The sequence below is a fragment of the Camelina sativa genome, chromosome 10 (assembly GCF_000633955.1).
Source record: "Camelina sativa cultivar DH55 chromosome 10, Cs, whole genome shotgun sequence".
Classification (NCBI taxonomy): Eukaryota; Viridiplantae; Streptophyta; class Magnoliopsida; order Brassicales; family Brassicaceae; genus Camelina; species Camelina sativa.
Window position 1 is genome coordinate 1,075,648 of NC_025694.1, and position 18,039 is coordinate 1,093,686.

General features: G+C 31.9%; 3 protein-coding genes across 4 annotated transcripts; 1 reads left to right on the forward strand and 2 right to left on the reverse strand.

Annotated features, from left to right (window-relative positions):
- Window positions 1,557–2,512, reverse strand: LOC104716339 (EPIDERMAL PATTERNING FACTOR-like protein 2). The gene is made up of 3 exons (XM_010433726.2): window positions 2,233–2,512; window positions 2,094–2,128; window positions 1,557–1,991 (listed from the first exon to the last, which is right to left on the reverse strand). Exons 1-3 carry the CDS (start codon window positions 2,318–2,320, stop codon window positions 1,719–1,721), a joined length of 396 nt encoding a protein of 131 aa, XP_010432028.1. The 5' UTR covers window positions 2,321–2,512; the 3' UTR covers window positions 1,557–1,718.
- Window positions 6,782–8,529, forward strand: LOC104716340 (probable xyloglucan endotransglucosylase/hydrolase protein 7). The gene is made up of 4 exons (XM_010433727.1): window positions 6,782–7,028; window positions 7,139–7,239; window positions 7,336–7,532; window positions 7,947–8,529. The coding sequence occupies exons 1-4, from the start codon at window positions 6,836–6,838 to the stop codon at window positions 8,335–8,337; spliced, it is 882 nt and encodes a 293-aa protein (XP_010432029.1). The 5' UTR covers window positions 6,782–6,835; the 3' UTR covers window positions 8,338–8,529.
- Window positions 14,868–16,526, reverse strand: LOC104716341 (homeobox-leucine zipper protein HAT22-like). 2 transcript variants are annotated; one of them, XM_019230537.1, is made up of 4 exons: window positions 15,835–16,525; window positions 15,662–15,741; window positions 15,392–15,568; window positions 14,868–15,332 (listed from the first exon to the last, which is right to left on the reverse strand). In XM_019230537.1, the coding sequence occupies exons 1-4, from the start codon at window positions 16,282–16,284 to the stop codon at window positions 15,281–15,283; spliced, it is 759 nt and encodes a 252-aa protein (XP_019086082.1). In that variant the 5' UTR covers window positions 16,285–16,525; the 3' UTR covers window positions 14,868–15,280. The 2 variants fall into 2 exon arrangements, with proteins under 2 accessions (XP_019086082.1, XP_010432030.1); XM_010433728.2 differs by having other exon boundaries at window positions 14,868–15,568; window positions 15,835–16,526.

Sequence of the window (18,039 nt, forward strand, 5' to 3'; positions counted from 1 at the left end):
GACTCTAGCTGATCGAACGAAGCCTAATTGAGAATCATTACGTGCAAAGTGTTAGGTATATACTATTTGATCACGTTACCAACTAGAATTTATTCATAAATGTTACCAAAGAAAAAAACTTATAACAAGTTTTTGGAGTTGGGTCTCATACATAGTATAACAGGATTTACCATCGACCTTTGGATAATAGCATTATGCGTATAGTTAAAAATATAGTGAATCATTTAGAAGACATTTATATAAAATATATGGAGCGAGGTTGGCGTTCAGAAGATTGGTTCAAGCAGTGGCATGGTGGCAGTGTACCGACTTTGATTGACACTTGAGTCTCCCTCCACCAAATTCCAAATGTATAAATTTTCTTTAAATTCAACTATATATATATATTGGAGTTGCATTATTATTATGTAACAAATGAAAACAAAACAAACAAAAAATGGGGGGGGGAGGGGAAGTAAAGTCATTCAAAGGAAGAACAGTGTAGAGAATCAAGACTGTTTGCTTTGCTTGATTTGTGAAATTAGTAAACCCCACACAAACAAAGACACATCTTCTCTCTTTTGTTTTGTCACTTCCCTTCTTCATCTTTCTTTTTCATATATGTTCAATCCCATCAACGTTTCAATTTTTCTTTATGAATAGGCTTTGTCAACTCTCATATTAATTTCGACAAAAATTTATATTCCAAATGTTAAACATGCTTTAAGTAGAAATTGATCATTGGCTTTTTAAGTAGACATCTTGATGACTTGATTGCTATACTATCATTATTTGGGTAACTCAACATATATAGTCTACATGTACAGTCTAATGTATACTAGTTTTTTTCCTTTTAACCCCGAGTCAGTCAAAAGTGTTTTATTTTTTTAAGTTTCTTGGTTGCAGTTTCAGATCTGAGTTTTAATTGTTTGTTTAAAATATAACAATTATATTGAACTGAGACGTAATACAATATGGTATGTCAGTATATATAAAATGGTACAATATAGATCATCAAATCAAAGTAGTACAGCTTAGGTTTTGATATTTCTTGCTGTTTTAACTAATAAATTTCAGTGAGAACTCTACTGAAACAAGTTCTAGGACACAGTAAATCCCCAGCGGTCACTAATTAAATAAAACGGCGACGTTCGACGAAACGACTGCAAAGCGGCTGATTTTTTTTTTTTTTATCTATTGGGCTAATGGATTTTCATTGGTGTATCAAACGTATCTTTGTCTCTCTATTAAACCAGCAAATAATATTTTCATACATTACATAAATCTCATATTTATATGTGTATAAAGAAAGAGTAGATGCATACGTACGTGTGTGATGTAACTTTCATCCATAAAATTGGTATTTGTCAGAATCGTCTTGAAAATAGGTTTCCGTGCGTTCTGGTTACGATGCGTGTAATATAGTAGTATGTATTATCTATAATATTTTTTACTTTCACGATTAGTAAAAATTTATAACAGATCGTTCTGGATAAAGCAAATATTCATTCATCTCTGTTTTCCTTTAAATTTACTTTAATGTTAACTACACTATGATACTCCTAAACAACAATTAATATCATAATCAGTAACATAGACTTATCATAAAATCAGAAGATTACAACTCAAATATCTTTGACCAATAAAAAAGAAAAGGACTAAAAATATAAATATGTACACAGAGATTAATATAGAATTTGAATCCCAAAAAAAAAGAAAAAAATGTAGAGAAAAATTCATCAAGGGTTGTAGATAGAATTACCACATTTGCATTTCCAGCTCATGGGTTTGTAATTAGTACTATCGTCTCCTCTGGTGTAATCAAGATGAATCATCTCAGTGGAGGAAGAAGAAGAAGAAGGAGAGTGAAGCTTTGTTTGAGGATTTGTAGGAACTTGAATTGCTTCACAATGACCACAAGAACGACATCTCACCCTCTCACATCTTGGTGGTCTTGATCCTATTAGACCTCTCATCATCATCATCATCTTCTCATCTTGATCTCCTCCTCTCTGTTCCAAATTATAGCATTTTTTTAAAAACCAAATCGAATCTTGTTTATTAGAGCCAAAAAAAACAAAAAAAACAGAGGAATTTGTAGAAGAAAAAAGTACCTTGGTGATGTCGACCAAGTTAGGCTCTGGTCTACCTGAAAATTGTCATAAGAAGTAAAAGAAAGATTTAAAGATTATGATATGAAGATTAAGTTTTTTGATAATATGGAAACGTACGTGACATTGACCCCATCCTTACCATTAGCCATAAGACTGAAATGGGTCGAATTAAGAATCAGCAAAATCAGTAGAAAGCTTGACATGTTGTTGCTGCTCCACAACACCATTTTCGGAGACAAGATCGGCTTTGCAGTTTACAGAAGAAACAATTAGACTTTCTCTCTCCTCTAGTCTCTCTCTCACTCACTCTTTTCTCACTCTGTCTCTGCTGCGTGGTTGATGTGTGTAGAGGAAGTTTTGTAAGTAAAGAAGAAAAAGGAAAATGACTACCCCTCTGAAGGGCTAAATGAATTTTTTCATAAAAGAATACTACACGCACGTATATAACATATAGACATGTATGCACGTAAGCGTTTTTTATATATAAATTGAGTTGACATAAATAATAATGTAATGTTTATTATTTACTTCCTCCGTTTTTTTATTTATTTATTGTTTAAGATTATCTCAAACAAATTAACAAAATTAATAAATTTTCTATTATATATATCTTTTATTAATATACTTGATTGGTCAAAACATTAAAACACAAGTGGATTAAACATTAAAACGACAACTAAATTAAACTTAAGGATAAGACATAAATTTTCTGTTATATCTTTATTTTGTTTTTGTTGTATCATCACATCATCAAAGATACAGTATGTATTAACACTACTATACAAGTAAAGAGTCAGTATTTGAATAAAAAGAAAGAAACAAAAAAATATGTCGGGACCTCCATAAATTAATGTTTTGGGAAATAAATCTATGATGTAGTATAAATAAAGGTAGTCAGCTATCTCTATTAACGTGTATGTATTGATTGATACGTATGTGTCGTACAAGACTACAAAGAGTCGAATAAAAACAAGAATCAGGTGAAAAGGAAATTACGTAGGTACAAAAGAGCAGGATTGAGTAATTAAGTTTAACGCAAATACAACAGTTTTATACTAGTATAATGTTAAATTCATAAGAGAGCCAAAAAAAAAAAAAAAACTCAAGAAAACATAATAACAATACACTAAAGAAAATAAAAAAAGGAATTTAGTTTCCATTATATTCACAGCTGCTTCGATTTAGTTTTTATAAAGCTAAAAACACTTTTATTTATCCATAAGAATTTTAAAAACTTGTGTTTGCTTTTTTGTTTTGTTTTGTTGAGTTGTGGTTTCTGCGGTTTCTTGTGGTAATAAGACTGACTGGAGCAGTGGAAGGGGGGACCCTACTTCACCTGACCGACCAATACCGTGCCTCTTTGCCTTTTCGTATTCTTCTAACCAAAAAGTTTTATTATTTAAAATAAATGAATAATGTTACTGCTATTTTATTATTCCTTCTTTAGCTAGAAGGCTAGAACTGTGTCTGTCAACACGTTTCGCTCACTCACTCACTCTTCCAAATTTCTTTTTCCAATGATTAAAAGAATTATATGATCTCTCTCAAATGGCTATGTCCATTTAACCGCTGTTTATTTCTTTCTTTTACTATACGTGAAGATTGGGCTTTTGGTGATTATTCGAGGATTACGCACTAGACTCATAATTATTTCAGGTCAATATACACTAAAACCTCCATAAATTAATATACTTTTAATTATCGAAGAATCGAGTCATTATAATATATGCTTCTGTTTGGTGTTGGGCAAACGAAACATGGCCCATGATTGTAGTATTAGTTAAGTCGAACAAGGCCCAGATGCAAGAAAGCCTATCATGGGGATATTCTCAATTTCTAAAAAGACCCATTATTTTCAGCGGTTACCGAATTAGTACAACACAATGCAAATCTGTTTATTCAAACTTTTAAAGTAACATACAAAATCCCAATTTTGTGTAAATGTATATATTTTCAGCCGTTTAAAAAACTAATCATAGCAGAATATTAATAATCACAAGAAACTGACATTATTCTGCATAATGGAAAGAAAACTAACTAGTGTTTTTTTTTGTTCAGTAGTAGTAGTTTTATTCTAATATAGCTTAAATCAATTTATTGTCGGCCGTGTTATGTTACCTGTGTTCTCAACCGCATCCAAATTGCTTATCCAAATCTATTACAAGTATCGATGAAAGAGAGATAGATCTTCAGAGCTTCACTCTCTAAATTCTATCCTCCCTCTCAACATTCACATGCGAGTGAGTTCAACAAAGAAGAATCAACATAATCTTTTTACAAGTAAAACTTCTCTCTCTATATACAAATTTCTCCAACTAGATTTTTCTCTCACGTGCTCCTCATGTGCCTTTTCCTCTAGCGGAAATAAACTCTTTGGAGCTTATCATGGTGTTGTTGCTTGCTTAATGATGGGCCAATTCTTTCCACAAATGAAAGTTTTACTTTAGCAATTTGTCTAGTTGGTATGCTGATCTAAAAATGACATGTGTTTCCCTTTCATTGATCTCAGACTCTAGGTAAAAGAGAAAAGCCTCCGGATTGTTGGGAATGGAAACAACCAAAGAATGTTCCAGAGTGTTTGTTGTTTCACCTCGAGACATTCTTGTGGAAAGGCTACCTATGGAAACGAGAAGATCATATTGAAAGCGAAATACATTCTAAGTAACGCAAGTCGTTTGAAAAAGTGCAATTTTCTTGTCCAGACCCATGAATCTTAAAGTGAGAGTTGAAATGACCGTGGATTTGACTAGTGTGGTAAGAGCTTCAAGTTCATGCGAGCTTCTGTTCGAATTTTCAAAATATGCATTTATATATTAGGAGAGTCTTTGTTTGCAGGTAACGTTTGCTATCTTTTTTTTTTTGTTCAAATTAAACAAATTTATATAGTAGGTTTTGGATACAATTATTATTATTGTATATCTTGATATGGTGGGAGTGACGAAGGAACGTGTATGAGATTGTATATCTTGATATGGTGGGAGTGAAGAGAACTACTAGTGTTTTTTTTTTGTTATCATGCAAAATAGTAGTTTTATTCCGATACAGCGTAAATCAATTTAGTGTCGGTCGTGCTATGTTACTATTTCGAACAAGTACGACAAAAGAAAAGAGTGGTAAAGGGATGAAAGAAAAGTTGCGTAACATATTAAATCAATATAATACAAAAAAAAGTAGAATAATTCAAAGACACGACATTAACTTCGAGTTAAATCGAGTTTTGCTGTATGAAATTTTATGGAGTCCGTCAATTTCTTATCCAAAGACCTTATAATTCCATGCATGTGGCTTTGTCCATGTAGTGTGTCCTTCTAAATTTATTAGACTTGATTGTTTTGATAACTATCGTTTTCATCGTGCAAAAATTTCACAGGGTGTATTTATTTAATTCGACATGGTATACATAACATACCAAATATTGCATCAACATGAAATAACCAAAATATCATACTAATATATGATACATACTGTATATGGGTTTAATATTTCGAAACATAGACACATATTTGATGCGCGCTCAGAGTGAACTTAGCCAATCGATAAGTACTTTTCCTACAAACGAAATTTTGAGGTTCTTGTGCCAATTGCCATAGTACCATTTTTTTTTATGATGGCTGGGACTAATTAATACCGAGTAAGAAATTATATGAATTAAAGATGTGGATATAAACAATGCAACGAGCACGACATAGACACATCCCTACTCTAACGCCTCTCCACATTTAACAACTTTCATGTATTTTCCTATTTTCCTCAATATATATATATATATATATATATATATATATATTAGAATGTTGATGAACAAACCAAGTCACCTTAGTCCAGTGGTAAAGAGAGAATCTGCCACCTGGGTTCAGAATTTAACATGTTTTCCCTTGGCCCATGCACAATCATAAAGACTTTTTAAAAAAAACAATCATAAATACTTCACATCCACTATCCTTCAGGCAACCAAAATTATTTTTCTTGTGTAACAATAAAAATAAACACGCCGAAGTTGCCATTTCACTTGTCGATGAATCAAATTATCCGTAAGACCGTGACGTAAAACTAGTGTCTCTGTGCAATTTGATGGAGGATAGGGAAAATAAATTTATTTAGGAAAATTATTTTATGAAAAACGAAAGAAAACACCAATTATAATCTAAGATACGATCGTGTGACAAAAAAATACAAAAATTGAAGAATCCAAAGATACGATCGTGCAATGATAACACGTGGCCGAATTAGATCGCACCGCTCCTCTCAGTTGTACGCTCGTATTGGGTAATTCCTCTGCCTCAATCATTGATGAGCCAAGAAATAATATCACCAACTTTTATCACAATAAATTGGAATGTTTTTTTTCTTTTCTTTTCTTTCGTAGTTATTGCTGCTTATTGTAAATTCTTCTTTGATAATAATGTGATTAGTTATTACCAAACAGTGTGCAAGAACTAAATTAAATTCTAGAAAAAAAAAAGAGAGAGTGAAATAACAGTATAATTCGGGAAAGAGAACAAGACATACTCAGTGAATTTAAAACATAATAATAACAACAATAATAGAAAAGTGGTAGGTCCATAAATATTGAGACGATCGATCAGTGATTAGCTGTACTGAAAAGCTGAGCTCTAAATGAGACCTTCCTCAATAATTGTACATAAACATATGCCTGCATGCGTCTCTATGCCTACATATAAATATGACTTCGATCTTTCTAATTTCAAAACAAACTCATCATCTTAAGTTACATAGCAACAATGGTGGAGTCCCTCTCCTCTTCAAGATATGTTTTTTTTATGATAAGCATATGCTTATTTGCAGCATTGTACCAGCCGGTTTTGAGTAGACCGGCTAAATTTGAGGATGACTTTAGGATTACATGGTCCGATGCTCATATCACCCAAATCGATGGAGGAAGAGCTATCCAGCTCAAATTGGACCCTAGCTCAGGTTCTTACATATATATGCAATAATAGTTAATTATATTGGAAGTTTGGAACATAATATAGATTTTCCCTTTCAATTTTTTTTTAAACAATTTTTGTTCAACATTGGTTTAGGATGTGGATTCGCTTCCAAGAAGCAATACTTGTTCGGCCACGTGAGCATGAAAATCAAACTTCTCCCGGGTGATTCGGCCGGAACTGTCGCTGCCTTCTATGTAACCATATAGATATAGTATTTCTCATGTTTGTTCCATTTTAAGAGTTTTGGTTATAACATAACACACTTAATATGTATATGATCAAATGTGCAGATGAATTCCGATACGGATTCTGTAAGAGACGAGCTGGATTTCGAGTTTCTAGGAAACCGAAGTGGGCAACCTTACACCGTGCAAACCAATGTCTTTGCTCATGGTAAAGGCGATAGAGAGCAAAGAGTTAACCTTTGGTTCGACCCTTCTCGTGATTTCCACGAATACGCCATTTCATGGAACCACCTCCGTATTGTGTAAGTCACATTATTATGTATATACAAATACATCTACGACCAAATTCTGTTAACTTTATCTAATTATTAAAGGGAATGTAACATAGTAACTAATTAACCAATAATTTTGTTGTAGAAGATTCGTTTTAACTTATTCTTATCTTTTCATATTTTCACGAAAGACATGATTGGTTTAATATTTTGTCGGCCCGTGGACCATGAAATAAGAGAATGAAAGAGACAGCATATTTGTTTTGGAGGAGGCATTCATCATTTGAACATATGAAGGTCCCATATTTTTAGAATTCATTAGCCATAACTTATAAGTAAAAAACAAAACAAATTATCAAAGATATGCATGGTTCTCTTTGTTGCAATAAAATATGCAAAAGTAATATACATTTTCTAATCGTCCAATAAATGTGGGGTGTGTAGGTTCTACGTAGACAAGGTGCCCATTAGGGTTTATAAGAACAACGAGGCAAGGAAAGTGCCATACCCGAGATTCCAACCAATGAGTATATATTCCACGTTGTGGGAAGCTGATGATTGGGCGACACGCGGAGGAATAGAGAAAATCAATTGGTCGGGAGCACCATTTTATGCTTACTACAAAGATTTTGATATCGAAGGATGTCCGGTTCCAGGACCAGCGAATTGTCCTGCTAATCCGATGAACTGGTGGGAAGGCAGTGCATACCACACGTTGAGCCCGGCGGAAGCTCGAGGATATAGATGGGTTCGAGTGAACCATATGGTCTATGATTATTGCACTGATAAGTCTCGCTTTCATGTTCCTCCCCCAGAATGCTCGGCTGGGATATGATCCAAATTCAACACACATTTAAAAAGCAAGAACAAGACCAAGTGGTTCCACAATCGATCTGATCGCCATCAAGTGTTCTTATGTATCTATATTTTTGAATTTTACTTTGTTTCCATCATGTCTTATATTCCATTGGTTTATTATCGTGTGGACACCAAGTTTGTTTGTTGGAGTATTATGTTTTTTTTTTTTTTGGTTCGGTTCGCAAATCGCAACAATTCAGTTTAAAGAAAACACGCAATATGACAGATAAGAAAAACAAACCAGTATTATACTAGTACCGTGATCGATACTGGTCTAGATTCGATTACGTTCAATTTCATTAATTAATTTTTTGTTAATAAGTGTTATTTTTTCCTCTATAACACAAAACTTTCTAACGACTGTCCCGAATTCAAGTTGATTATGTTTCGCCTGAAAAAAAAAAAGAACTTTCTAACGGTCTTCTTGTTCTTGATGGGGTTTCTGGACACCTTCTAGAAAGTAGTATCGTTTTAATGGGCCTGGTCTTCCCGTCTTCTCTTAACAATACTGTATTGGGCCTTGAGGCAATAATATGCTTTATTTATACTCGTTACATATCAGATCAATTTAAGTTAAAACATGCCAAAGCCAGTCGAACTAGGTTAGATCCGTCACACCTGTTAATAAAATACGTATTTTTTAAATTTTTATTTTTGTAGTTAACCGTAGTCTGAAATTGTAAAACCAGATCTAAATTTTGAAAAGTTATGAGCAAATATATGATAGTCCGTAAAGTTTCAAACAAGTCTAATTAGTCTTTTTGTTGATATTGATGGCAGGGATAAGCAAAGCCAATGATGCAGATGGCAAAAGATGATGAGTGTGATGATGGTAACTAAAGGTTTTATGATCAGGGTGAGGTCCAGCACGGGATTCATGAGTGGCTACAAAACAGCGTTTTATTTGATTAAAAGGTTAAGTAACGGAAGGGACAAATCAGCAAATATGATTTAAAAAAAAAAAGATTACAGGGGTCCATTAGAGATAATTGGAATGGTCCAAATTTGTAACTTTCTGGGAACGAATTGATGAGTGATGATGACTAATCCAAATGCTTTTTCTTTTCTTTTATATACAACTTGAAACTTCCACATTGACCTGTTGTTTGGCTGTTTCTACCTTTTATTATATACGTTTATACCCAAAAAAATAGTATTTTCTTTAGTAAATAGCGATAAGGAAATGAAAAGTGATGAACTGATGATGTATTTTGATGTAACACAAACTACTATATTGCAACAGCTCATTACTGTATTTAAAGTCGAGACAAATTTAAATTTGTGAAAACATTGTCCTTCACCGTCTTTCTTACTTTCTTTTACAAAAAGTTTTTTTTTTTTTTTGCTTTTCTTATTTTCTAAATATTATCTATCTCAAATAAAAAAACAAATATCTAGAGCCATGCATCCTAAGATAATCCTCCGAATATATTGTTTATAATAATTTTACCCTCATCACCAAAAGCTACTAAACAAAACAATTATATGCAAAATTAAACGTGATATGAAATATATTTTATCTTCACTATCATCGTCATGTTTGTAAAACTATAATAAATAATATATTATATTAAAACTTTCGTGATAAAGAATTCTAAACTACTCTTAAAATTTTGAAATTCTTATATATGTGACTATAATAATTCTTTGAAAACAGATGTGAGGGTTGTTAGGTTGAGTATTATTTTCTCACTTGGGAAAATTGACTTGCATTTGACAGAAGTGGAAAGTAAAATTGAACAAAATAAAAGCAATTTAGAGGGTTCTTATACTTTAAAAAATCACATTTAATGTAAAAAAAATGTTATCCTCAGTCCTTATAACATCGTCATCAACTACATCTAATATCATGCATGATAGCAAACAAAAAAGAAAGAACAAACAAAACTTCTGATATAACTTCCTGATACAGATCAACAACACCGATAATCCATTTCGTTATCAATTATTGAGATTTTGTGGTATACATCAAAAGCTTTTGTTTCGGGAAAGGATTTTTAGATATTTTAATTATATGTAGCTGTTTTGTACTTCAAGTTTCGTTAGTTAAAATTTAGACGTATCTTCTATAACTATGTAAGTATACATGTGAAAAGACAGTATTCTGTTCTATGATGAAGATGTGATTATTTAGAGGAACATCCACATGTGTCTTGACTCAAAAGGAGAATGTTCCACGTGTCAATTAGATTATTACTAAAGGAAAAAATTGCTTTGACCATGACTACAAAGAGCAATGTGATGCGACGCAAAATGTAACTCATGAGACCCGCGTGTTATTTGGAGATTTTGTCACATGAAACGATCATCTAAATTATCTATTAAAAATCCATCTTTGATATGTAAGTTTGTATATACTTGACGTTGGAATTTTTTTGTGAACCTATTAAAAAAAAATTGTTTAATATTTGAACTTTTGATCTTACTAATGACTCAAAAGGATTTTTTTGAAAATAAATTATGTCCAACAATTGTCTTTGATATGTTAGATATATTTCTTGTATACCAAAAATTAATGTATATCTTTAAAAAAGAAAACAACAAAAAGCTACAGAACGTGTATATAAACAAAAAGTCCGGAGGAAGGGAAGCAAAATCACATGGTTCTCCATATTATATGCATCAATCAATTACTAGAAAGGGTTCAAAGTTCTTTAATATGGTACATGACAAGTGAAGAAAAATGGGCATACACTACCATTTATATATTGCTTTTCGTAACTAAAGATATTACTATATGTTCCGAAAGGCTATGAGCCGCATCTAGTAAATCCTGCTACGTTCCATTTATTCAGCAGTCCCATTTTCTACCTCTATTATTGAAAATTTTAGACCCATTTCGTGGACATTATCACTACATCACATAATATATCAAGACGCTCGTAGACAAGTTCCTCTATCTTTTTCTTTTTTTTTGGTTAAAAAAGTTCCTCTATCTATGTTAGTAGATTTTTTTTTTTTTTTTTTTTTNCACATCTATGTTGATAGATTAACCCGATAATATATGGTCTGTTTTACATAGTTATAACTTATAACACACTTTTTTCCTCGTTAGTACAACAGACGAAAAAACATTCTTGGATCACGATATAATTAATTACAGATAAATTCATATATTGGGAATAATATAATCAGCGGGTGCGAAATGGAGTATATATAGATTAGTATGTGTTATGTTACATATTTGGGATAAATACCTTTTTGATATTGTATATGTTCTTTATAACATACTAAATAATTATATAAAAAAAACATGAATACACCTAGCACAAAACTCCAAAAATAATTTACCAACCGTCGCGTGACTATCTCAGATGACTAAATGACGAAGGCCGAAAAAAAGTAGTGTATGCTCCAACAAATAAAAATCATGATTTAGATTATTTCCTTAATTGCACCTTGAAAAAATGATAGTACTCTAGTTGTTTGTATGATAGTATTTTAGAGTTAATTTTCGATCGGGAAATAAAATGAGAGCTAATTAAAATATATTCAAGGTTATCTACCAATCTTTTATTAGTAACACGCACAAAGGTGTGTGTCTCAAGATGTGTTGAGCAACCGATGATGGATAGTTAAAAGCTTATGCCTCTTATTAACCTAATTTTTTTAATTGGCTAATATATTTATGGAATACAGAAATATAAATTTTCTTGCACTCAAATGATATGTGAATATCACTAAGCAGTTCTGGACCGATTTAAAAAACTATATGTACAATTGCAGAAGGCCACCACTTGTTACATATACTACTAGGTTGTAGACTAAAGCCAAATTAAGTAATTGATACAGACTCTACAGTAAATTACAAAAGCAATGCGGTGTGTATACTAGTATTATATTGATATTGATAAGATAACGCGTATAAAGATTAGCTATGAGCTTATGACACGAGAGTTGTTATGTTAATTTGCTTTTGTTTTTAATATCAAATTTTTTAGGAACCGAATTAACACATTCGAGAAATAAAAAAATTGTTTTTGGAGTGTTCTACCAAATTCATGGTTAGTGATTAAAAAAATAGCCCTGTATTTTAAAATGAAAAGTCGGGAACAAGAATTCGACAGACCGACAATTTAACCAGCAACTGACACATGTCTTTCGCTGTTCTTAATACACTAATTATGTTCGTGCACACGTAAAGCAAATCTATCAATCATTAAAAGAAACAACCTCACATAATTAGTCACATACATGATTAAATAATCAATAATGATATGGAATCGTACTAATCTTACTAGTATACACCAATATTTATAAATAATGTATACAAATTATTTTTCTAATCGATTGCCGCCGATTTAGTACGCCTCATCAGAATCTTGCCTGCCTAATATAAAATCTTCTGTTCTCGCTTGAAGGATCGATTATTATTTTGTCAAAATGACCACGTATATATATTTTCACAAGTGAACATTAAATATTTTATGTTATTCGTCAAATGCTTCTACTAGTAAAATAATATTATTTACTTGATCCAATTATGATATCTACTCGTCATTATGCATGTAAATTGTAGACGAAAACATATAAGTACACATGCGGTATAAGTAAAAAACACACTACACTACTGGGGTAAGCTTATATTTGGATCATAAACTGTAGTAATCAATTTTTTAAGAAAAAAAAGATAAAAAAATTATCAAAGGAAAAAAAAAAAAAAGGAATGATCCGTAAAATAAGAATTGAGTTTACGAGAAAGTCACCGATTTCCCCGGAAAGTCATCTCATCATTAACTGGTCCACCACCATAATTTCAGGGTCACCGATCTTATGATTTTTCTTGTGGACTCTCTCGTCATCTCACCCGTCCCCCCATCATCACGCATGCATTACATTCTTCATACGATAATTTTCACTATTTTTATTTTATTTTCCTCAAACAAACACTCTTTTTTCTTTCTCAAATACTCCACTATTTAGTTTAGATGAAAACATGCATACATATTTACTTGTGGAGATCAATCTCAACGCCATATCTTGGAGACTTCGACGTCCTTTAACTCACAACCTAGAAAAATTCAATGATTCTATTAAATGTCAGTCACGATCAATATCAGCTTCTATTTAAATGTACTATACATACGAGAATTAATTAATTGAAACTTAAAACGGTCCGAGTAAAAATAACATCATTCAAAATTAAATTGTACAGTACTCAATATGTTGTGCATGTACGTGTTGAAATTGCAAGATTCATGAATAGGTTAAATTATGTGTATGTGTGTGTTCGTGAAGCACGTAATTTACTTTATGAATATTTCTAGTTGTCATTTTCATAAATATGTTAATAAATACGTCTCGTTGTACTGAATATACGTGTATAGTAAATATAGATATAACATGAAGAGTCATACTAATTAATTAAAATCCCATTAGTATATCTCTACAACATGGTCGCGAGGAGAAAAATCACGTGAAGCATGTCCCACCTTACCCCTTAAAGATAGAGAGCATCTCACTGGTCACTGCTTCAAATCTTCACGAACATTTATTTATTTATTACATTTTTTTTTATTACATTTTATAATTCCACAAAACGTATCTACATTAAATACAGTTCTTTTCTTTGCGATGAAGCTTTGTAATTCGATGATGATATATTTGTTGTTTTATCGTTGGTATTTTATGGATGATATCTGACTACATATGTGAACACGTTTTTGCATTATGTGTATTGGCTCATCTAATTTGTCTTTGTTATATAGTATAGTTTAAGATTTTTATAAATTAAATTATATTTTTTGGATGAAATTGAAATGGTTTAAGGAGATGTATCAATACACGTGAGCAAACCTCTTAGCCCCACACCCTTTATCTCTCTCACTTAAAATCATTCACACCCATCAAATGATTTTTCAGTTTTTTTTCCACCTTTAAACACAAAAACAAAATAATAAATAATATATTTATCTAGAGCCAAATAATAAATGTGATTTTGTTTTTGTTTATTTCAAAATCGATTTAATATGAAATCGATCGTTTGGCTTTACCGGATGATCCCTTTTACCTTCTTTAAGTTTTGAGATTCTCTCCAACTATCTAGTTATACTTATAAGTGTTTTCTATATTGGTGGGAAATATATTTCAGTCAATTATATTTCCATTTTTGGGTTCGACGGTTGAAAACAAAACCAAGTTGGCACCAGTGTCTCATTTAGATGAACGATTAGTAAAGAATATTGGAGATTTTTAGCTAATCAAAGTGCAGAAACTCTGAAACTATAAAGTTTTAGTGGATACTTTTACAAATCTATACACGAATCGTCCTGTTAGTAGAATCACTATCCGTAGGAACATTTAAAAAATCAATAAAATAAGGAAGCAGTGTTTAGTTGGTTACGTCGTTTTTAGTGTGAATTGAAATTAGAAACCATATTGAATTATTATTAATATCTTTTTTTCCCTGAAAATGACCCATATTGATTATTTGACGATAGAAAATTTATAAATCAATACTACTATTATAGTCGCATAAATGAACAATCATTTGTTAAGGAGACGTAATTCATTGCAAAGTTGTACGAAACTTATATATTTATGTTTTTTACAAGCAAAATTACACAACCATAATACATATTTTCAGGAAAAGAAAACAAAAGAAGATGGATTAGTAAGTCCCTAGTCCTAATATCTTCTTCTATTTCCGCTACAAAATAAACTTATAATTACAAACTATTTTTTTCTTCATCAACCTGCCAACAACAATCCCACCGAAAAATAAAGTGGAATCGTTGAAGAGTCTTATATATAAAGACTATACCCCATTTTCCCCCAATTTCAACGTAATATTTTTCCCTGGGATTTTTACTTTCTAACTAATTCCTAATTTGATTTAAGAAAAAAAAAAAAAAAGAAACCCCCCAAAAAAAAATTAATTAATAAGTAACTAACAAGCTGCAGAAGGATTAGTGAAAGGGTTATAGAAACGAGGCTTTGTGACGATGGAGAAAGCTCCTTTCGCCGTTTCTCCATCAACCGCTGCCGTACCTCCGCCGGCTCCTCCAGTACCTCCACCACCGCCAAGTCTCTCACAAGAAGGGCACATCGTCAAAGTTGCCGCCGGCATATGCATGTAAAACGGCTGAGCCAGTTTTAAAGCCTTAAGATCTTGAAGCTCCTTTTGAAGCCTTCTATTTTCATCCGTCAGAGTCTCACAACATTTCTTCAAAAACTCACAATCCACTTCTGTTTGCTTCAGTTTTGTCCTGTCCAAATTTATTCAAAACAAAATTAATTAAGAACCAAAAAAGAAAGAAAAAGATATATGATATTATAAAATTTAATAAATTAAATTTTACCTAGCTCTCCTGTTTTGAAACCATACTTCAACTTGTCTAGGCCTTAGATTTAGCTGTCTCGCAAGGGTTTGTTTTTGCTTCTGTAAATTTCATAGAAAATTAAATAAGCATATGATTAACGTAAATAAGAAGAGATTAATTAAGGAAATAATAAACTAGTAATAATATCTTACGGGATTAAGGGTGCTATGAAGTTTGAAGCTATCTTCAAGAAGAGCAGATTGTTGTTTAGTGAGTCTAAGCTTTTTACGAGCACTAACACCTTCTTCATCTTCATGATCATCACTCACTCTCGAACTCACTACTCTCTCCGTCGTCTCCTCCGCCTCTTCTTCGCCGTCGCCACCGGAGATTTCTCTTTCTCTCTTTACCCTTCCGCTCGAGAAAGATGAGATTCCGCTGTGAGAAGAAGTCTGCCGGCAAATCTGGTCTCCGGCGCCCGCAACGGTTTTGGTCTTGTAACTCTCACCGGATAGGCTTAGAGTCAACGACGGATCGAGCCTGATGAAACGGTGGTCCACGGTGGCGGAAGCTTTCTTGATGGCATGATTGTAATTACTAGACGCTGGTGAGAGGCTTAAACCAAGAACAAGACCTGTGTTGCATGAATCATCAAAACCCATTTGAAGATAAATGAATTTGATCTTCTTCGTATTTTTCCTTCTTATTAATCAAATCTTTAAGATCTTGAGAAGTATTACTATGAAGAGAAAACAAAAATTATATATCTTTCTTAAGAATTTATTTTGGTGAAGTTTGGAAGATTATGGGACGAAATGAAACCAAGAGCCTTCTTCTTAAGAAGGAGAAGAGAGGCATTTAAAAAAAAAAATTATTTTATTTTTTTGATGGGTGGGTGGCTAATAATTAGAATTAATCAAAGGATTGGATTTATTTCGCTTATATTTTTTTCAATATAATTTTTGGAAAAAAAAAATGTGGGAAATTATGAAAAAAAAAAAAGAATGTGGGGAAATTATGATGGCACAAATTCTCTCTCCTTTTAATTTTCTCACTTACAAAGGTTGACCAAATGAGCACCCCACTTGCAACTATTCTTCCCACTTCAATCTTTTTTCAATAATATCTAATTATCTATTTTTATTAAATTTGTTCCCTCTTAGAATATACTTGTTTTGTCACATTATTTGATTGATGTGGTTTAAAAATTATATTGGTTTCTTTAAACCAAAAAAAAAAAATCAAAGGTAGCAAAACCCGGTTAATCTTTATATAATTTACCGGAAAAATGCAATACTAATATATTATAATTAAAATAAATGTAATATAAATATAAAAAAATTGAGTCTCTCCAAAACTTTTGATTTGTCGGTGGCCAGTTACTTGACTCTTACATCCGGATTGATATTTTTCATTTTCCTCATAAACGTTTTTAAAAAAAATACCATTAATACATTGGTTTAAGTATTTGTTGCAATTACAACAACAGCAACAAAAAGTTACAATTACAGCACATGATGAAACGATTCTATATCCTCCCATGCCCACCTTCAAAGTTGATATGTTCTCTGATAAATATTTTGTAAAATTATTCACTCGATCAAGTGCAGATATTCTTGTAATATACCCCGAAACATAATTAATTGAACTGAACTGAAGACTTCCATAAAAATAACCAGTTTTAGTTAATAATCAAATTATACCTTTTTAAGAGGTATATTTTAATTTTTAATTTTGCTCTATTCCAACATAGTGTCATTATAGTTAAGAGACAGAGGAGAAGAAAAAAAAGTAAGACAGTACTAGTAATTAGAGAAGTGATTAAGAGGGGACTTTAAATAAGAGACCACATGAATTGTCTCCCACTCCATGCTTTGCTTGAGGAAGGCAGATATGGGTAACATGTCAGCTTGCCTACCAATCTTCAACCTCCTCCTCACACTACACATTGGTTTTTTTTTTTTTTTTAAATAATCTCTTCTAACTTCTTTTTATATTCTGCATTCTTGTATATATTATTATTTGGGTTATGGATTGTGATCTCCACTTTCTTGTTTTAGGTTCAGTTCTCTTGATCTGGCCAGATTGTGTTGGGACTTATTCATTCAATGATTTCTAACTATTTTCTTTGCACCGCGCGTTTATTAATAATATGTTTTTATTAATTAACATATAAGTAGAAAATGCATAAGTATGAGATAACTTGTGAACAGACAAAAATGTCATGGACTAAAAAATTCACGCGATCGCATAAAAATTTTACACGATAATATCGTCTCTATTTTTACATATTGTGATGGTATGAAAATAGAAACGGGTGGAACAATAAGATTGATAATCATTCATGCCGGTGGTGGCATATGATTCGTCAAACAGAAATAATAAAGATTGTTGAGGGACTTAACTAGAAAGATCGA

Coding starts and splice junctions, on each gene's coding strand:
- LOC104716341 (XM_010433728.2), bottom strand. CDS start 16,284: ATGGGTTTTGATGATTCATGCAACACAGGTCTTGTTCTTGGTTTAAGC. Junction 15,742..15,834: donor TTCATAGCACCCTTAATCCC/GTAAGATATTAT, acceptor TGAAATTTACAG/AAGCAAAAACAAACCCTTGC. Junction 15,569..15,661: donor TTTCAAAACAGGAGAGCTAG/GTAAAATTTAAT, acceptor AAATTTGGACAG/GACAAAACTGAAGCAAACAG.
- LOC104716339 (XM_010433726.2), bottom strand. CDS start 2,320: ATGGTGTTGTGGAGCAGCAACAACATGTCAAGCTTTCTACTGATTTTG. Junction 2,129..2,232: donor TTTCAGTCTTATGGCTAATG/GTAAGGATGGGG, acceptor GACAATTTTCAG/GTAGACCAGAGCCTAACTTG. Junction 1,992..2,093: donor ACTTGGTCGACATCACCAAG/GTACTTTTTTCT, acceptor AATTTGGAACAG/AGAGGAGGAGATCAAGATGA.
- LOC104716340 (XM_010433727.1), top strand. CDS start 6,836: ATGGTGGAGTCCCTCTCCTCTTCAAGATATGTTTTTTTTATGATAAGC. Junction 7,240..7,335: donor GAACTGTCGCTGCCTTCTAT/GTAACCATATAG, acceptor TCAAATGTGCAG/ATGAATTCCGATACGGATTC. Junction 7,533..7,946: donor TGGAACCACCTCCGTATTGT/GTAAGTCACATT, acceptor TGGGGTGTGTAG/GTTCTACGTAGACAAGGTGC.